The sequence below is a fragment of the Nilaparvata lugens genome, chromosome 4, assembly GCF_014356525.2.
Source record: "Nilaparvata lugens isolate BPH chromosome 4, ASM1435652v1, whole genome shotgun sequence".
Lineage (NCBI taxonomy): Eukaryota > Metazoa > Arthropoda > Insecta > Hemiptera > Delphacidae > Nilaparvata > Nilaparvata lugens.
In genome coordinates this window covers 23300169-23317234 of record NC_052507.1, presented here as the reverse complement: position 1 = coordinate 23317234, position 17066 = coordinate 23300169, and the positions used below count along the sequence as shown (strand labels likewise).

Sequence of the window (17066 nt, the reverse complement as noted above, 5' to 3'; positions counted from 1 at the left end):
CTTGATTCCCCCTTCTTTTTTTATATTCACCGAGCTTCTCTCTACATCGTCCATTATCACCCCTCCTCCTCGCTATCAAGTAGAACAACTTCTGCACTGATGCAGATATTTTGCTTCTATCAAGCACACATCCCACGATCGGAGGGAATTTAGCGGGGAAATTCTGAGCGGTGCTTTGTTGTGTTGGCAGTACTGGCGCTGTGTTATGTGGGTGGCTCCCCTTCGCTGTTAGCCTTGCCTTTGCCGAGGGAGAGAAAAAGCTCTCTCGTCTATAATGTTGGATTGCGAGGGTTGGTAGGGCTATATAATATATAGGTGGAAGGGGGGTGGCGAGGGCTCGTTTTCGATATGAACGCTTCGTTGTAGGAGAATAGGGGAAGAAGGGAGCTAAGCCCAACTGAATAACAGTAAAATATCCCCGTCCCTTTATTTCTCTCTGTTTCTCTTTTCACCATTCTATAAAGTCCTCTTATTCTCTCTCTCGTTTCTCTGTCTCACTTTTTATCATTATATCGGGCGCGCATTTCCACCTTTTTAAAAAGCACACGAGTAAGCATAATCTGAATACGCAGATAAATAACAAAAACATATTACGAAACAGAGCTGTAAGAATTTTAAAAAAGGATTATGTAACATGGGGGATGAATAGATCCAACACATTTATCAAACTATCGATTTTCTCTTCTTAACCCCATTCTTTTGATATAATCTCTTACGATAATCAGGAACTTTCGAAAGACTGTCAAGCTATACGATTCCAGCCGGTTTTACTCATTAATAAATAATGTTAAATCGATTAACGCGTCATAATGGAAGTGAATCTCCTTTTCAGAAGAAGGTGTCAGGGGAGAGGCAAACATAATTTCTTTGGAATAATGCCATTTGTTTCACTTGCTATACCCCGGAAACACCCTCCACTGGTCTTCACCATTTTTCACTATGGACTCATGTTTCCATTTGAGTAGGAGAAACTACTGCAGCACTGCAGGAAATCCCTTGGGGTGAATTCGGACGATAATAAAGCACTTGAGCCTGCATTTTATTAGAGAATAGGACTTGTTGCATCTATATAAACATGACTAAGAAACCTCATAACAAAAACCTCAACTTTATTTCCATGGTGTTGGCCTTCAGTTCCAGTTATTAATCTTCAAACTAGAACTACATACTCCTTCATCTTATCAATCAATTGAATCCAGTCAAAATCAATGAATTAGTAATTATTTCCATCTAATCAATTAATGTGTAGACTACAGTATCCATTTTCCTCTTTCTTTTGTCTTCAAATGTATTCACCATGTTTTGTAGATACTTACTTAAATGATTCAGTGATGTCAAAGTCAAATTACTCATCTGTACAGAAGTGTGTGTATTGACCTGTGTTCGTTGAACCATCATTCATCACTCCACCTGTAGCAATCAGCTCTGAACTTTTTGCGTGACAATGCTGTAATATCTTGGCACGGACTTGGACAACAATGTGAAAAGCACCGATTGTTCTATTGTTGACCGAGTGAGACAGTATGTGTGGGGGAGTGAGCGAGTGTGTGTTTACGGTTAAGTTTGTAAGCGTGTTGCGTGGGCTAAGAACGTCTTTCAACTTGTAAGTTTGTTGGCCGTACCTGTTGAAATGTGTTTAGGAAATCATTAATAATTGCTCAGTGGTCCGTCTTTGTTGATTGACATGGAGTAAGGTCGATGCCACTAAGGTCGGAGCCTGGGGAAAAATGAAGCTGACTGGAAAAACTCATCATTGCATGTTTGTTGATTTTGAACAGCTGATTCCATTCGCTTGTGCGAAACTTATACTTTTCTTCAAGCTTCTAGATCCCAGATCAGTGTGGCTCCAGTCTTGTTTCGGATATTGTGGAAGGTTTGCAAATCGTTTAATTTTTTGGAGTCGATTTAGATGATCATTCCCCAACGATTTTCACTGAATGTCTATCTCATGATTATCAATGTGCAAAGAAATTATTCAAAACTACGCATTAAAAAATTCGAGTTCCATGGAGTTGTGGAGGAGACATGATATACTCAGCTCTTCATAGTTGTTCACATATTTGTTTACATTTGATCTACGAGTGGTGGACCTTGTTTGAGATTTGGTAGTATTCAAATGCATTCTGTCTCTGGTTGTATCCAAACTTGACATTCTATAGACTCCATACAAATTTAGGCTAAATAAAAAGTAGCCGGAAATTAAGATTACTCATTTTTCCTATTCCAATTTTATTAGTAGAATAATTTTAAGAGCAATGTTGACAATAATTGTTATTAGTAAAGTCTAGAATAGAATTACTCTTTGATTTGATGACGTGGCGTAGTACCATCACCAATTATAAATATCTTCAGTATTCTGGGAAACAAGAATTTTGCTTGATTTGATGCATATTTAATTTGAAGAGATTGAAAAAAACGTCTAATAGATACTTACAAGAGAGATAAACAATCAGGTTTGAAAAACTGCACAATAGTAGGAAATTTTATAGTTAGTATAAAGAATAAATAGGTAAGATAAAAACAAGATAGATGGCGAAGATAGGTGGGCGAAGTGACAGGGGCGGTGGTGGTGGTGGTGGTCCTAAAAGCGAACGACTGCTGAGAACAGTCTCGGAATCGGGACGGGACGCCCGTAAACCAGTCTTCGTGAAGGTTTTTGGAAGACCCTAACCTAAAAGGTACTTGGCATAGTTCGGGGAGATAGAGAAAAAAGGTACGTCTCCTCCTCTCCGCTCTTTGTATTTTCTTCTTTGGGCCACGAAGCGGATAAGGAATGGGACACGGTTGTCGAGGGTTTCAAACCGAAGACTCCAAAAGGAGCCGGGTTTGGGTTGGGGCTTGGGTCCCACATCTTCCACACTATTTTTATGCGGTGCTCTTTTTCTTAGAGATATTCTCTACCTGTCAGTTGAATGGGGCTCTCTGGTACTGACTTTGATGTGATTTTATTCGTGGAATCATTTTAGATAGGTGACGCGGGATTCTTGATGTATTTATACTGATTTGAATATGAATTTGATGTAACTGGAAAGATCAATCTAAGATGCTAAAGCATCGCCACTCTGAAGATTTTTATAGTTCGGTATGCTAACCAGAAAGTAATTATATTTTTGATTGATATAGGCTAATTATAGAATATTAATATATTATTTAGAACCAAAAACACTCCAAAAGGAGCTGATTGAGTCATCTTCACAAGAACTGAGCGAATTAATTTTTACCAAAATTATGTATATGAATTGGAACAACTTGTAAGGGATGATTGTAATGTATCAATGTATGTTGACAGATAATAAATAATGTTCAAAATGCATGATTTTAGAGGAGCAGATCATATTTTCACAGGTCTTGTTATTCGAGGAGTCTAGTCTCTAAATACTTGTCTTCTTTACCCTGTCTATTCGTATCCAAACCCTACATCCGCAGTAAAATATCAATTTAACTGGTATTTATAATATAAAAAGCCGCAAAGTTCTCGCAAGTTTATTGTTCTCACTAGATACTGAAGAGCTCGAGTAATTTTACGGTGCTTCCGTTATACCAAAATTAGCCGTTCGTTTACGATGCCATGAACTGCAAGGTGTTCAAAAAGTAAGAAAACTGCCGTAAAGTGCTGCTATCCGTTAAAGGCTGTAGCATTTCAGCAGTAGTAGCAAAGCCTTCCGATCATAATCAAAAAGATGTAGGCTAATTGCGTAGATCCAAGACTTATTCATTACGGTTCCGAGTTATAGGTCTGCGCAGAACGCCGTAAAAATAATGGCTGTGGGGAAGAGGGTTGATCTTTACAGCTCACTGACAAGTTTCTTTCCTTATACATACAGTAGCTCATAGCGGATGACTTATTCAGGCGGTGAATCTTCAAATTTCTAAAATACACTAAATGTTTCAAAATCCATCTTGAAATAACAGATAGTCTTTCTCCTGTCATACTATTATAATTTATTGATTAATTTGTCTAAGAGATAGTACAGGTATCTTTTGATAAAGTTCAACATTCGTATTATGCGTATCGTATATTACGTGAGTAGTCAAATGAGTTGCCCTGGTGCAAGCACTGAGTATAGAATGTAATTTACATTCTATGTAGTAACATTCTATACTAACTGGGTGCAATCATGTATTAAAATGGTTTTGCCAATGATATTGCAGTTTCGCTTAACTTAAAGCAGAGAAAACTTATAGGATTGTTTCATTCTATGCTTATAGTTTCTTAAATGGCTCTAGACAAAAATTATAAGCAGAGCTTTACATGACTAATCAGAACTTTTTCATTCAATTTATTTCAAATATGAGAGCTTTTTAATATATAATTGCATTTATTCGCGATGAATATGGCTGTACTGATTTGATAAAAGAATAATATTCTAAAATGAATATCCCACATTGGGTTAACTTATGATTGAAAATAATAAGACTTCTTTTCCATTCACCTCTATTCAATGCGCAATTTTTCTTTCTCTCATCTATTTCTCTCTCTCAAAAAAAAAAAAAAAAAAAAAAATGAAAGGGATTGTGCACAACAGTTATTCTTACTACGAAAAAATGAATTGAACAAGATTTACCCACACCTGATTTTCCTCATGGTTTTTCCGCAATGCATAATTATGATAAACCCCACATTTTTCCTTATTCTTTAACATCAGCCGACCCTATAGAACTCATATATTCATATATATGCGATGACGCAACTTTCCGTTGAAATAAATTTTAACTCTATCAGTAATTATATTAGTGGTTACGTAGATATTTGTGAATATCATCGCCTCATTCCTATATTTCACATAACGAAGCTATAGAAGCTTCTATCAAGAAAGCTATATAGATTGGCTTGCACTATGAACTGTGCTCCAATTAATTATGTTATTCGTCGTGTATGTGTGATCTATTCAAGGGGAAGAATGATAAAGCTGCGATAACAGAGCAAAGAATTAGTTTTATTCTGCAGTTTATTGAATCAACACACTTACGATTGCTCTCTTTCACTTGCACAAACACTCTAACTTCTTCAGTACTTGAGTGATTTGTGGATTTCCACACTCATTGCTTTTTCGAAAGATCTGTTTACATCTAGAATTGAGATTCTTCAACTCACATGGAATTAATTAAAGGTTGAAAGAGTGACATATCAACATGTAGTTGTAGAGAATGTAAAAGATGAACTCCCCTTTACCATTAAACAAAACGTCCAGATACTCTGGAAAGAATAATTATTGAGATCTTAGTTTGATGATAAAACGTTATTGAACGAATTCAATAACAATTAATTTCCAAAAATGTGTTCTCTAGTAATGTGATGTGACGGAAAAAATATCCGAAGGTGTTGTCATGAGTACGGAATTCTCCTGTATACTTACTGAATAATTTAAATCTTTTAATTTTTAGGATGAAAATGTTCAGCCAGCGAGATATACACTGAATTGAACATACCCTATCCTAGCTTTCACTATCATGAAACTACGAAAAAGGTTACTTTTTAGGTGGAAACAAACATCGTGAGAAATGAATTAAGGTGTATGAATTGTAAATCTAGTGTTATACTTGTTGGCTGATAAAGATGATGAGAATAGGTAACTAATATTGTTAATCAAAGCCTATAAAATAATATGCAGTGATGAAATTGAAGAAAAAGAGATAAGGGGCGGTTTAAGCTACAGAAAGGAAGATAAGGTGAACTCAATGGCAATGATAAGTTATAGTTTATTACCCACCCTCAAGTGTTTGACCAGTAAGAGAATTATTGTCGATGCTATTTTTTCGATTTGCGGTTAACGGGAAAAAGGCATTGGTTGTTTACAGTGACCTTGACTCCTGATAAGTGTCTAGAGTGAGATAACTCACACACTCCCTCTCCCCCCCACCACACCACACCAATCGACATCTAGTTCTTTATGCAGTTCTTTACCCGTTGACATTGGAATTTCGTTCAAGTATCATTGGGCTGCATGCTGTTGACTATGCTGCTACGACTGTTGCGACACAAACTCAAATCTCATTTATACACTTGACTAGAAAATTAAACTAGTCATTCATCGCACTGGAAGACTCAATTTTTCTCTAGTTGGAATGATCAAACGCGGAGATTCAAAGAGGTGTTTTGTTTTACATTAGAATAGAATCAAATTTTATAATTCAGTAAGTCGAGCTCTCTACAACCCTAAGTTCTTGTTTCATAATTCCACATATGAAAAATATATAAGAAAATTGGTTTCAACTAGTTTTGCTGGTGTTAGAAGAAAATGTATCCTATAAAATCGGATAAACGTTTAGCTACTTTGCGTTACATGAATCATCTTGGCTGTGTAATAATTTATTTTATTTTGTAGAGTATTTTTCAAATACCACAAATTTGTTGAATATTGTTTAGGTTTCGTAAATCGATTGGAAGTTTTTCGTTCTTGAATATAGAAGTTTACCCCGTTTACTATGATAAAACATAGATTGAGTTTTCAGGGTCAAGTCAATCAACACGCCTGAATCCATTGATCCTCCAATTTGTATTGTAATGGGAATTATTTAGGCCTATTTGCTCTATAAATTGTATTCACAAGTTGTGTATGTTGTATCTGTACAATTTGTATCGTAATACTATACAACAATCAATGTTGAATAAACATGACGAACAGGAGGCGCTCATGAGGCAGGGTAGCATTGAAGCTGTCCAGTGTTGTGCAGTGAATTATTGAAGCGAAGCGATTAATTGGTATTGCTAATTGATCGTTGCATCAATAATAATCTTCGCCGTAGGTACAACAACAGTGTTGGGCGAATTGTTGTCTAATCTTTAATGAGGAGGGTGTATTGGCATGAGAGGCAATCCACTCCACTGTCCCCTGACTCTGTTGTGATTGGATGCCTTCTGACGTACGGCGTGTTGCTTCCAGACTCGCATCTAGTTTATTTGGCTCAATGGTTTATGTCGTTTATCATTACCTAACTGAACGGTATCACTTATAACTGGGTCAAGTCTAGCTTTGGAGAGGCAGTTGATACATAACACATAGTTTGTCCTACAAATACGTTAACAATGCAATGATTTCGAGACTATTTTTTAACAATTCTATTGGCTTCTTTGTTGAAAATATAGCTCATCGCCTGAAGAAATAGTTCACAGATTTGTGAAAAAGCCTGAAAAATGCTCCTTTGTATTATTCAATAATAATGTTTTCTGGCATCTTAAATCTAGGTAGGATTCAAAATTAGTTATTGTGATTTGTGTAACGTACTCGCCACTTATTCCTCCTAGAATCCCTCTTCTAAGTTGGAAAATTAAGAATAAACAAGGCCATCATATGACTATATACTCCATATACTTTCCCAAACATGATGATAATTATCTTTCAGCCATTCATTTGAATCATGGAAATAATAAGTAAAAACTAAGCATTAATTAGTTGTTTTTGATACTTGGAAAGTTTAAATTTACTGGATCATAATAATTATTGACAACAAATACTTCAACATAAATGTTTAGATGAACCAAGTTGAAATACATATAGTTGAACCTGATTATCAATTTGTTTTGAATTTCAATTTCAATGTGTAACAAAGCATTGAGCATTACTGAGAAATGTCCCTATATTCTGGCTTGCCCCTCATCCCGGTTGGTTCATCAGTGAGTTGCTCGTCTCTCGGATAGGGAGAGTGCACCCTTCTGACGGCCAGGGGTTGTACAGTCATCGCTTGGCTCCAGCCCTTTTCAGCCGACTACGAGGGTAGCCTCCCCATGGCGAGGATGTTGAAGAGGGAGAGGGTAGCGTGCACCCGGCTAGAGAGAGTGAGGGAAGCGCTCGTGTATTGTGTTCTCCCTAGCGCACGCTAAAAAGAGGGACCTCTCTTCCAGTAGGGGCTTTTCCCTCGCTTCATCCCTTACAACGCGCACGCACGCACACTGTGTGCGAGAGAGACAGGGAATATAGGTGGAAGAGAGCTAGGCATTCAAATTTCATCCGTTCTTCTTCCACCTTATTTTCGTGCAGTGGATCTGCTAAGAGAGACAGAATCGGAGAGAAAGAGAAGTTCAAGCGTAGAATGAAAAAGAGTGATCAGCTTTTAGTGAAAGGGATAGAGAATATATCCCAAAATGGTTAGGAAAGAGATAGAAGAGAAAGATGATTGAATGAGTTAGAAAGAGACGTAAATCAGAACGAGAGAGAAAATGTGTGGACGAAGTAAGTTGGGATGAGTGGGAAGGAGAATGTAATTCAAAATGGGTTGGAAAAAGGAAGGGAGTTTTTATGAGCGAGAAAGAGGAAATGAGTTTGAATGAGTGGAAAAGAGGAGGTGCGTGAGGGTGAATATAGCATTGTTAAAGAAGAGCATGACAAAGAGAGATGATATAGAATGACGTGGCAGAAAGTTACTCTTCCACTCACCCTTTTCTAATTCTGCTTCTTTATCATCGTCATTGGAAAATCATCCCGTATCTTGCAACCAGTAAGCTCTACGGTAAAAGATGCTGATTTAAATTATTACCTTTTCTACGGTTGGATTCCAATTGTGCCAACAATTGTCTATTATTTATTGATAATAAACTTATATAAATGTATATTCTGTTTTAAGCATCTTATGAATTGCAATGTCACCATTCCAACGAAATTATTCTATTACTGAAATACTTAGACTTATATTGATTCGAAAAATTCCTAGAATAATGTTTTAATAATTTCTAACGAAATTATTCTATTACTGAAATACTTAGACTTATATTGATTCGAAAAATTCCTAGAATAATGTTATAATAAAGAAAGTGGCAATTTCATCATGTTGAAGGAATTCCACGTGAGGAATTGAAAAAAGCATGTGATGAAGTTTCATATTGATGGAGAAAACTCAGCGATCGCTTTGACCAAAAATCACACAGTATAACCATAGAGTAAAAATTTTCAGATTATTTGTCTCTGTTATTACTCAACAATTTTTCTCATTATAAATATTGTATCATGTTAATAACTTCAAACCGATTTCATATATCACTTGTACAAATTGTCATCTCCGATGATGAAGAGAATATACATGTTGTAAAATAATTTCAATATTATTGAATCGAAATTCAGAATAACAGAGTGATTGGTTTTGAAATATTTTTATTACAAGTATCTTGAATAATTATTTCATTATTTTGATTGATTGTTAGTTCCGAATGTGTAGTCTATTGATTGGTTGAATACGATTGTATCACATTGTTTGTGTGTTTGATGAGGGGTTTAATGGTGTTTGTGTTGTGTGTTGCAGGAACAACCGTTTGCAATGGGGCTGAGGGGAACAGCGATCAAGCGCAAGTTGAGCGACCAGGATGGGGGTCCACCTGCGGCAGCCGCAGTGGCGGTAGTGCAGACGCCGACCAAGACGGCCAGGCCCGACCAATGGGGAGCCACCGACGTCCAACAACACCATCACCATCAACAACAACAACAACAACAACACCATATTCAACAGAATAGTTACAATGGTGGTCAGCAGCAGCAGCAGCAGCAGCAGAGGTTCTACTGCTTTGATGACTACCGTCAGCTGCAACAGCAGCAGCAACAGCAACAGTGCTACGAGCAGCAGCAACAGCAGCAGACGATAAGGAGGGACGAGAACGGCAAGTCGTACCTGGAGCTCGGCAGCTGGAGTGGTCGCGGCGGCGGGCGTGTGCGGCCGCAGTCGCCTGCGAGTCGCTGCTGCGAGGCGAGGACTAACTGGTGCGTGCGCGGCCCCGCTTGCTACCGGCAGCGGCGACTCGCAGTGCTCAACATCTCCATGTGCAAGCTAGGCCGCTACCGGCAGTTCTCCGACCCCAGCCTGCACCGGTCGGTGCTCATCTGCAACACACTGCGGCTCATCGAGAAGGAGATGGAGCAGGAGGGCTACTTCGATGCCAACACCTCCTCCAATGATGTACCCACCTCCACTTCCACCCCCGAGCCGCCCCAATTCCCCCAAGTGCCTGTGCCCTACGAGCCGCCCCGTGTACCCACGCCCTTCCCGCCCTCAGACTCGTCGTCTTCCTCTTCTACCTCCTCCTCCTCCTCCTCCTCCGTCTCGTCCACGTCCTCGGATGACGACCGCTCCATCAACTGGGGCTCCGTCCTGAGCCTGTCCAGCCAGTCCGACCTGGACCCGCTCAACAACAACGACTGTCTCGGCGGAGGTGACTCCTCCTCCTCGGACTTCAACCACGACCTGGACGACTTCCTGCCCGCCTGGAAGGCCGTCGAGCCCTCCTCTTCGGCCGGCGAACTAGAAAGCATAATGCACGTGCTCGTCGGCACATGATCCGCGCGATAGGACCTTACCGACTATTTCGCTCCGCTCCACGGTACTGGTGCTCATTCTCCATCGATGCAACTGGATGCAACGCAACGCAACGCAACGCAACGCAACCACCATCCAACATGTATCTCAATCCAAAGAAAACTTTGCTATTGTGACAGTTCCAATGTACTTCTTTACAGAAATGTTGCGGTGTAGTTTTGTTGATGTGTGCTTCTGTATTGAAACTCAATAGAAATGTTTCACAAGGAATACAGTTTGACTAACGTCTTCAAAAGACGTTTTAATACATCATGTTTTATACCTTTAGAAGAAGATACTCTCCTCTATTGATATAAAATTTGGTCCAACTTCTTAGCCTTTTTATGAACCCATTATACTTGAACCTACATTAGATAGGTTGTGAAAGATAATGTTTGGTTCTATACGGCCTAAAACTGGATCCTATCTTTGTAGATAGATTTATTGATTTTATTTATATATTATATTTGTGCCAATATAGATTTATCCGGGGTAAACATAAACAACCCTGGTGAACCTGTATTTTTACACTTTCAATGGTAACATTAGGAGTTTTTATTCTTTTTGTAACTATTATAAAATTGGAACATTCCATTTATGTGCAAGAATTTGAGTACGGTATCAATAAAATTTGTTACTTTTACTTGCTGACAAAGGACGCTGGGAAATGATAATTATATTTCATTAAATTCTCATCTGAAACTGCATTTTAATACAAGTGGATTATAATCCCCATAAATTTTATTTCTATATAAAAGTTATTTTTTAACTATTCTTATGAAACATTTCTATTTCAAATTTCATTATCGAGAAGTATTAGTGATGTATGAAAGTGAAATTTAACTTCTTCAATCAATTCACCTTGTTCAACGGCTTCTACGTTTGGTGCTCAAATAGTGGTAATTTCATTAATCTAGCGAGTTGAATTCTTGCGCGAAATTGGCCATAATTCATCAAACTTAGAAGTATATGAAGCTCAAAATGTTCAAGAATAATGTGGAATCTCATGATAACAATGTTATTGGCGCTGATAAAAGTTTTCCAAGGAGACACATGAGGGGTAACCTGTTACCTCCATGAATAAATAAATGAAACGTAGCTAAACCCAGTTCAATTTTGGAGTAATATGAAACATTTCTACATCATTGCTTCATTTTTGTTGAATGGCTTTTTTGATAGCAGAAATCCTCATTTTTATCATTTGATTTCGAGAAGCAGTTTTTTTTATTAATTATAACACTTAATCTGAATCAAAATAGAAAAGTTTAGAATTATGTACTTCAATGTTCATGTAAACTGTGTGATTTGTCTACCATGTAATTCGGTACTACCTACAAATCAATTCAAATCATCTTCAGTTCATGTAAACTGAGTGATTTGTCTACTATGTAATTCGGTACTACCTACAATTCAATTCAAATCATCTCGACAATATTTTTGGCGAGTTTGTTTGTGAGTTGGTATCGATGTCAAGCATTAAAGTATGCTCTCATTATCACTTCAGCAATATTTTTCTTAAAATTATATCTACCATCGTTTTCAAGTAATAGCCAATTATTTAATGAATAATTTTTGTTTTGTCAAATGGAAAATTTTATCAAGCGCCTTCAACATCTGTTTCAAATAATATTGATCAACGAAACATTGAATGAATACCAGACGAGGCGAATAATTCTATCACGGTAGAATTACCCTATTGAAATTATTGTCCTGATGTAACCAGGAAAAGTGAACAATGTTGTTTACTTGATCTTCAAGTACCGATGAACTTGTATTATTTCACCGAAGGAATTGAATATAATTTATGTGTAATAAATGTGATAATTGTTATGTGTCTTACAACTTTGAAAGATTTATGTGAATAGCTACTCTAAATGTTCTCAAATCTCTCTGTGTCTGGAAAAATAATTCAATCATTCTGTAAATTGTAAAAAGTATTGTTCTCCTTAGATAATCATTACTCAATGTATTTCCTAATATAATATTTATTGCCAACAATTTAATTACAAAAATGTCAGCTTCTCTGGAACTTTCATTCACAATCCTTGGGGGTATAATTTTCTGGATAAATCTTTTGTATCAGGTACACCAATGAATCAAATGCCATATTGTCGTCAATATCGTGTAACTTTTATTTATTCATTTCTCCTGAGGTGAGATTCAATCGGTTTAGGAAGTTTATACGTTTTATAAGAACCATAAATGTGTATAGCAAATTATTTTATTTTCAATTACAATGGAGAGCATAATATATTTTCACAAAAGATAGTTTTATCCGTGCAATACTAATCAATCTTTAGATCAAATTTATCGATAAATAGTTTTTTATTTAATAATATTAGACGCGGAATTACTTAACGGAAATTTACTTGCCAATCTTGAGATATTAGAAAAAGTTATTCAGTGTTTCAAACCTCAACACTGGATGCAGTCTGTGTAGAGCACTGTCAAATTAGGTTTTCCTGTAGTTGGGTTATCAGACAGCCAATCTTTTTCATACCAGATTTTTTTAATTTGTCCAGTTCATTACAATTGAATTGTAGCAAATATATAAATTTCAAACACTTCACAAGCCATTAAGATTGATCCCCATTTGATAAAGATGGATTGGTTTTCTGTTGTATTCGTATTGTTAATCACTATCAAAGAAATTATTCCAAGCATAATCATTCTTAAATTTGCTGCATCAACTCATGAACCTACATTACTGAGTTTTTCAAATTAACCGAAAGTATCCTTCTTCATGGGGTTCATCCGTGATCATTTTTCATGTATAATGTGCTCGGAAGTACAAGGGTATTGATAAATTTATTAAATTTGTAGTAACTTTCAAAATAAAAGTTCTCTTGTTCAATAAATGAAAACTGAATACTAACAGAAAAATAATTTGCAATTTACTGATATTTATCTTGTAATGATTTCCAGAGGCAATAAAAATAATCTTAAAGATACAATGTGACCAAGGAATAACCCATCCAATCTGGTTGTAATTTAGGCTAGTAAATAGACATGTAAGTATTGAACCAGTTTCAGTATGTCTATATGTTCAAAGTTGATATAGTTATCCCAATAATATTTGTTAAATAACTACTTGATACTATGCATTTAGGGTCAAATTTATTGTATTTGGTAATGATTGATAATGAATGAATTTTGTACATTATTTGTAAAAAGTAAATGGTTAATGTATAGATTATTTGTAAAATACTGAAGAACTCGTTATAATCATGATTATAACCCTTCCGAAATGTATTGCAATTTAGCGTTTCCATTAATTGGGATAAGTGATAGTAAATTTTCAGACTCTGAACTTTACATTTAAATTTGAAAATTACAAAAATTGGAAGAAACTATTTTTAGATTGACCAAACATGTTTCAATTTTTAAACGTTGATAATGTTCATTATTGTCTTCCAGGAATTGAATATTTCTGGTGGTTGTTACCCGTATTCACAGTGATCATAACTTTGCAATTCATCTGCTACAATATTAGAAATATTCCAAATTTCAATCTGTCCATCATTTGATTTCAAAAAATACATTGTTATATTTAACTTCAATAAATATATATTTTTAAAACCATTTTTATGGTTTATTTTGATATTAGCCTATCAACGATAGTAAAATTTAAAATACGGTGATTTAATTTTTATTTGATTATAACCGAATTGAGTGAACAAGTTGAATGGGAATAAATTAATGTCTGAATTAACTTCAAAAAGTTGTCGCTCTCATTCAAATCAGACGTATTGAAAAGTTCAACTTTTCGAATGTTATTAAAGCTTTCGTCATTTATCCTCAATTTTAGAATCAATGTGTAAGAAACATATTTTGTATATATTTGTAAATACATTTAGAGTATTTAGCATTGATGGCATTTCTTTTTACAGTTATTGAATAGTTTTAATCTGTTATCTATGTATGTTCATCTCCACCTTCTAGTCCAGAATATTAAAATTGCAGTGTATTTTAAAATCAAATTTGTAGTTTGCTAATGCCTACAAACACTTTGTAAAATCCTCTTCATTATTTGTTATCAATTAAGACGAGTCCAATATTCATATTATGTACGATTATAGTATTATTATTTTATTCTTTGATCGAGTATTTTACGTTCATAGAAATATCTAAATTATTATGTAACTTGAAAATGGTGCTATTTCAAGTCTCAAGTTGATTAAATCTTTTCAAACAAAACAATCGTCTCATGTAACTTTGCACTCAGAAAATATAAAAGTTTTCTGAAACCCCATTTCTCATTATATGTCGGATTTATTTTGTGAATCAAAATACATTTTAAATGTTAAGAGTACATAAATTTTGAATTATTTAATTCTTTGAGTTTGTTCAAGGAATTATTAGAAATGAGATGGTTCTCACAATTTAGCTGATTCTTCAAAGCATAAGACATTGACTTCCAACACTGGATCAAAAAGAATGAATAATTATAAAAAAATGTCAAATTCTTTTCAACTTCTTATTTCAGAGTTCCAAACCTACTGTATCAATGGCCTAATAATGAAATCACACCAACGAATACTTCTGTGAAATAATTTGAGACAATATACTGGACATCAAACTTGTATTATCATGACTTTTTTTGTTATTTTTCAATAAATGGTTTGATATCTTACCTACTTTTGACAATAGCTGTGGATCGGGGTACCGTAACTGATCGGAGTTGAAAGTTTGTGTTTGGCAGGGTCTAGACTCAATCTTGATATTTATTTTTGGTTTCTTCAAAATTCTCTAAAAATCAGTTCAAACCTATGGGTGCTATTCTCACACTGCTAAAAAAGTTGCAATATATCATCTAGTTGTAATAGATCAAACTTCAGAATACAGTAAATCAATTCATTTACTTTCAAACTTACTTGGCTCTAATTGTAATCTATTGAACAATGTATTAAGCAGAAAATCAAACAAGAATTATTAATTATACTTACCGTTGGTATATAATAAAAAATATATGTATTGGAGAATTGTTATTGATATAATGATTTATTGCTCAATCGGTATTCATACATTTGTACATCAACAAGTTAATATTACTCTTGCTAATGGAATACTCTTGAAATTGCTCTGCATTGGGAGTTGTAAATTGTTACAGAGCTCTCCTGAATTCAGAACCATCAATTTTCTATGAATTTGGACGAGTTTTTTTAAAAGGCCAATTAGGCATTCGTCCACATAAATTTTATTCAGAAATTAAATTCACAAAAGGCTTCTATGAATCTGCTGCTTAAACTTCAAATGCCAATCTCTTGTGTTAAATAAGGAACAGTGATGCTCTCCTGTGCTAAAAAAATAATCTATTTGGAAACCAATAAAAACAACTCATTAATTTTTCGAAAAAATCTATATTAATTATTGCTATAATACTGTTTGAATTTAGCCCTAGATTCAGTTATATTGTGAACACAAAAGTCATAGTGTATCCGAATAAAATATCCAATTGGAAGCTTATGCTCAAAGTATGAAATCAATTGCAACTTCTAATAATGCTATAGTAGGAAATGAATCTTAATTCAACCGAAGTTTTCAATCTCAAAATCGAATCTGTTAGAACTAAATTCTTTGAGAACCCCTTTGTTATCTAGGAGACTCAAGAAGATTCTGGTAGCAAGAAAATATTTCCTAGATGCTCTACCCCATATTGTGTGTCTAGAAATTGAAACTGTGGGCAAATGTGTGCTACGAATATAATGTTTTGAATAACGTACTAAAATAATTAAGTGGACAAATGTGAATAGAGTTCATAAACATCTAGATGTCAACTGATTTAGGTATCAATTTTGTATAAGAACTGCAATAGACATTTGAAAGTTATTACCTATTTCAGTTTTATAAATTGCAAAAAGTTGAAAAAGTCAATTATCACACAATTTCAAATACTTACATTAAACGTGAGGAGAAAAGTATTTAAAAATCAGAATAAAATAGCTTCAGATTGTTGTCAGGAATATCAAAAAAATTATCCACTAATTTATTTTGTTACTGTATTCAAAAAATCATATTCCTATATTAAAATCATAATTACTGTGTTGAGATGGATTGGTGTTGCCTGTGAGTGACAATCGTGAAGGTATTGAGGATTTCTGTATGCAAAAGCTTCATAAAATTATTATTTCATCAAACAGTGTACAGTATGTTTAGTTTAAGTGGAGAGAGCGTGTTGCTTTTGAGTTATCGAAATTTGACGTTTCATACTTTGACAACACGTTCTGAACATAATTGTGCTGTGATATTTGTCTTGTACAATTGTTTATTATAATTGATAATATATAAAGTATATATGAATACTAAATGATATTTTTTGTGGCTACTAATTTTCTGGTTAGTAGACTGGAAGTGATGACTTCGCAATAATTTACTATGTAATAATGTAAATAGATAATTATAAATGGAATAATATGATTATAATTTGATAAAAATTGCAAATATTTGATTGAATTGTGAGAGTCTGATGGAGAGAAAATGTGTAATGGTGTGTATAACATAAAACCCCATTTAAAAATATTATGGATTTCATTGAATAAAAATATCTATTACTTAGACATTTCGTTTTTTATCAAATACCTTATTCCTTCTGTCTGTTAATTGATAAATATGGGGAAGCTTGAACTAGTGTTGGAAAGTACTGCAAATGTCATTGAGTCATAGTAGTTTACTCTCATCAAATAAATAATTACTTTATAAAGGAGGATAACGACCCAGCAATAACTGTTTCAAAGGATGTGCGCAATACTTTTGGAAACGTTTTACTGGTGAATTTTTTTGAAGTATTT

General features: G+C 34.8%; 1 protein-coding gene across 4 annotated transcripts in view; it reads left to right on the top strand.

Annotated features, from left to right (window-relative positions):
• Positions 1–16835, top strand: part of LOC111047203 (basic-leucine zipper transcription factor A) — a 50445-nt gene extending 33610 nt beyond the window's left edge. For all 4 annotated transcript variants that reach the window (XM_039427129.1, XM_039427131.1, XM_022332895.2 and 1 more), the window contains one exon: positions 9235–16835. In XM_039427129.1, the coding sequence (XP_039283063.1) occupies positions 9235–10260 (1026 nt within the window). In that variant the 3' untranslated portion in view covers positions 10261–16835. The remainder of the gene's footprint in view (positions 1–9234) is intronic.
• Positions 16836–17066: the final 231 nt, after the last annotated feature.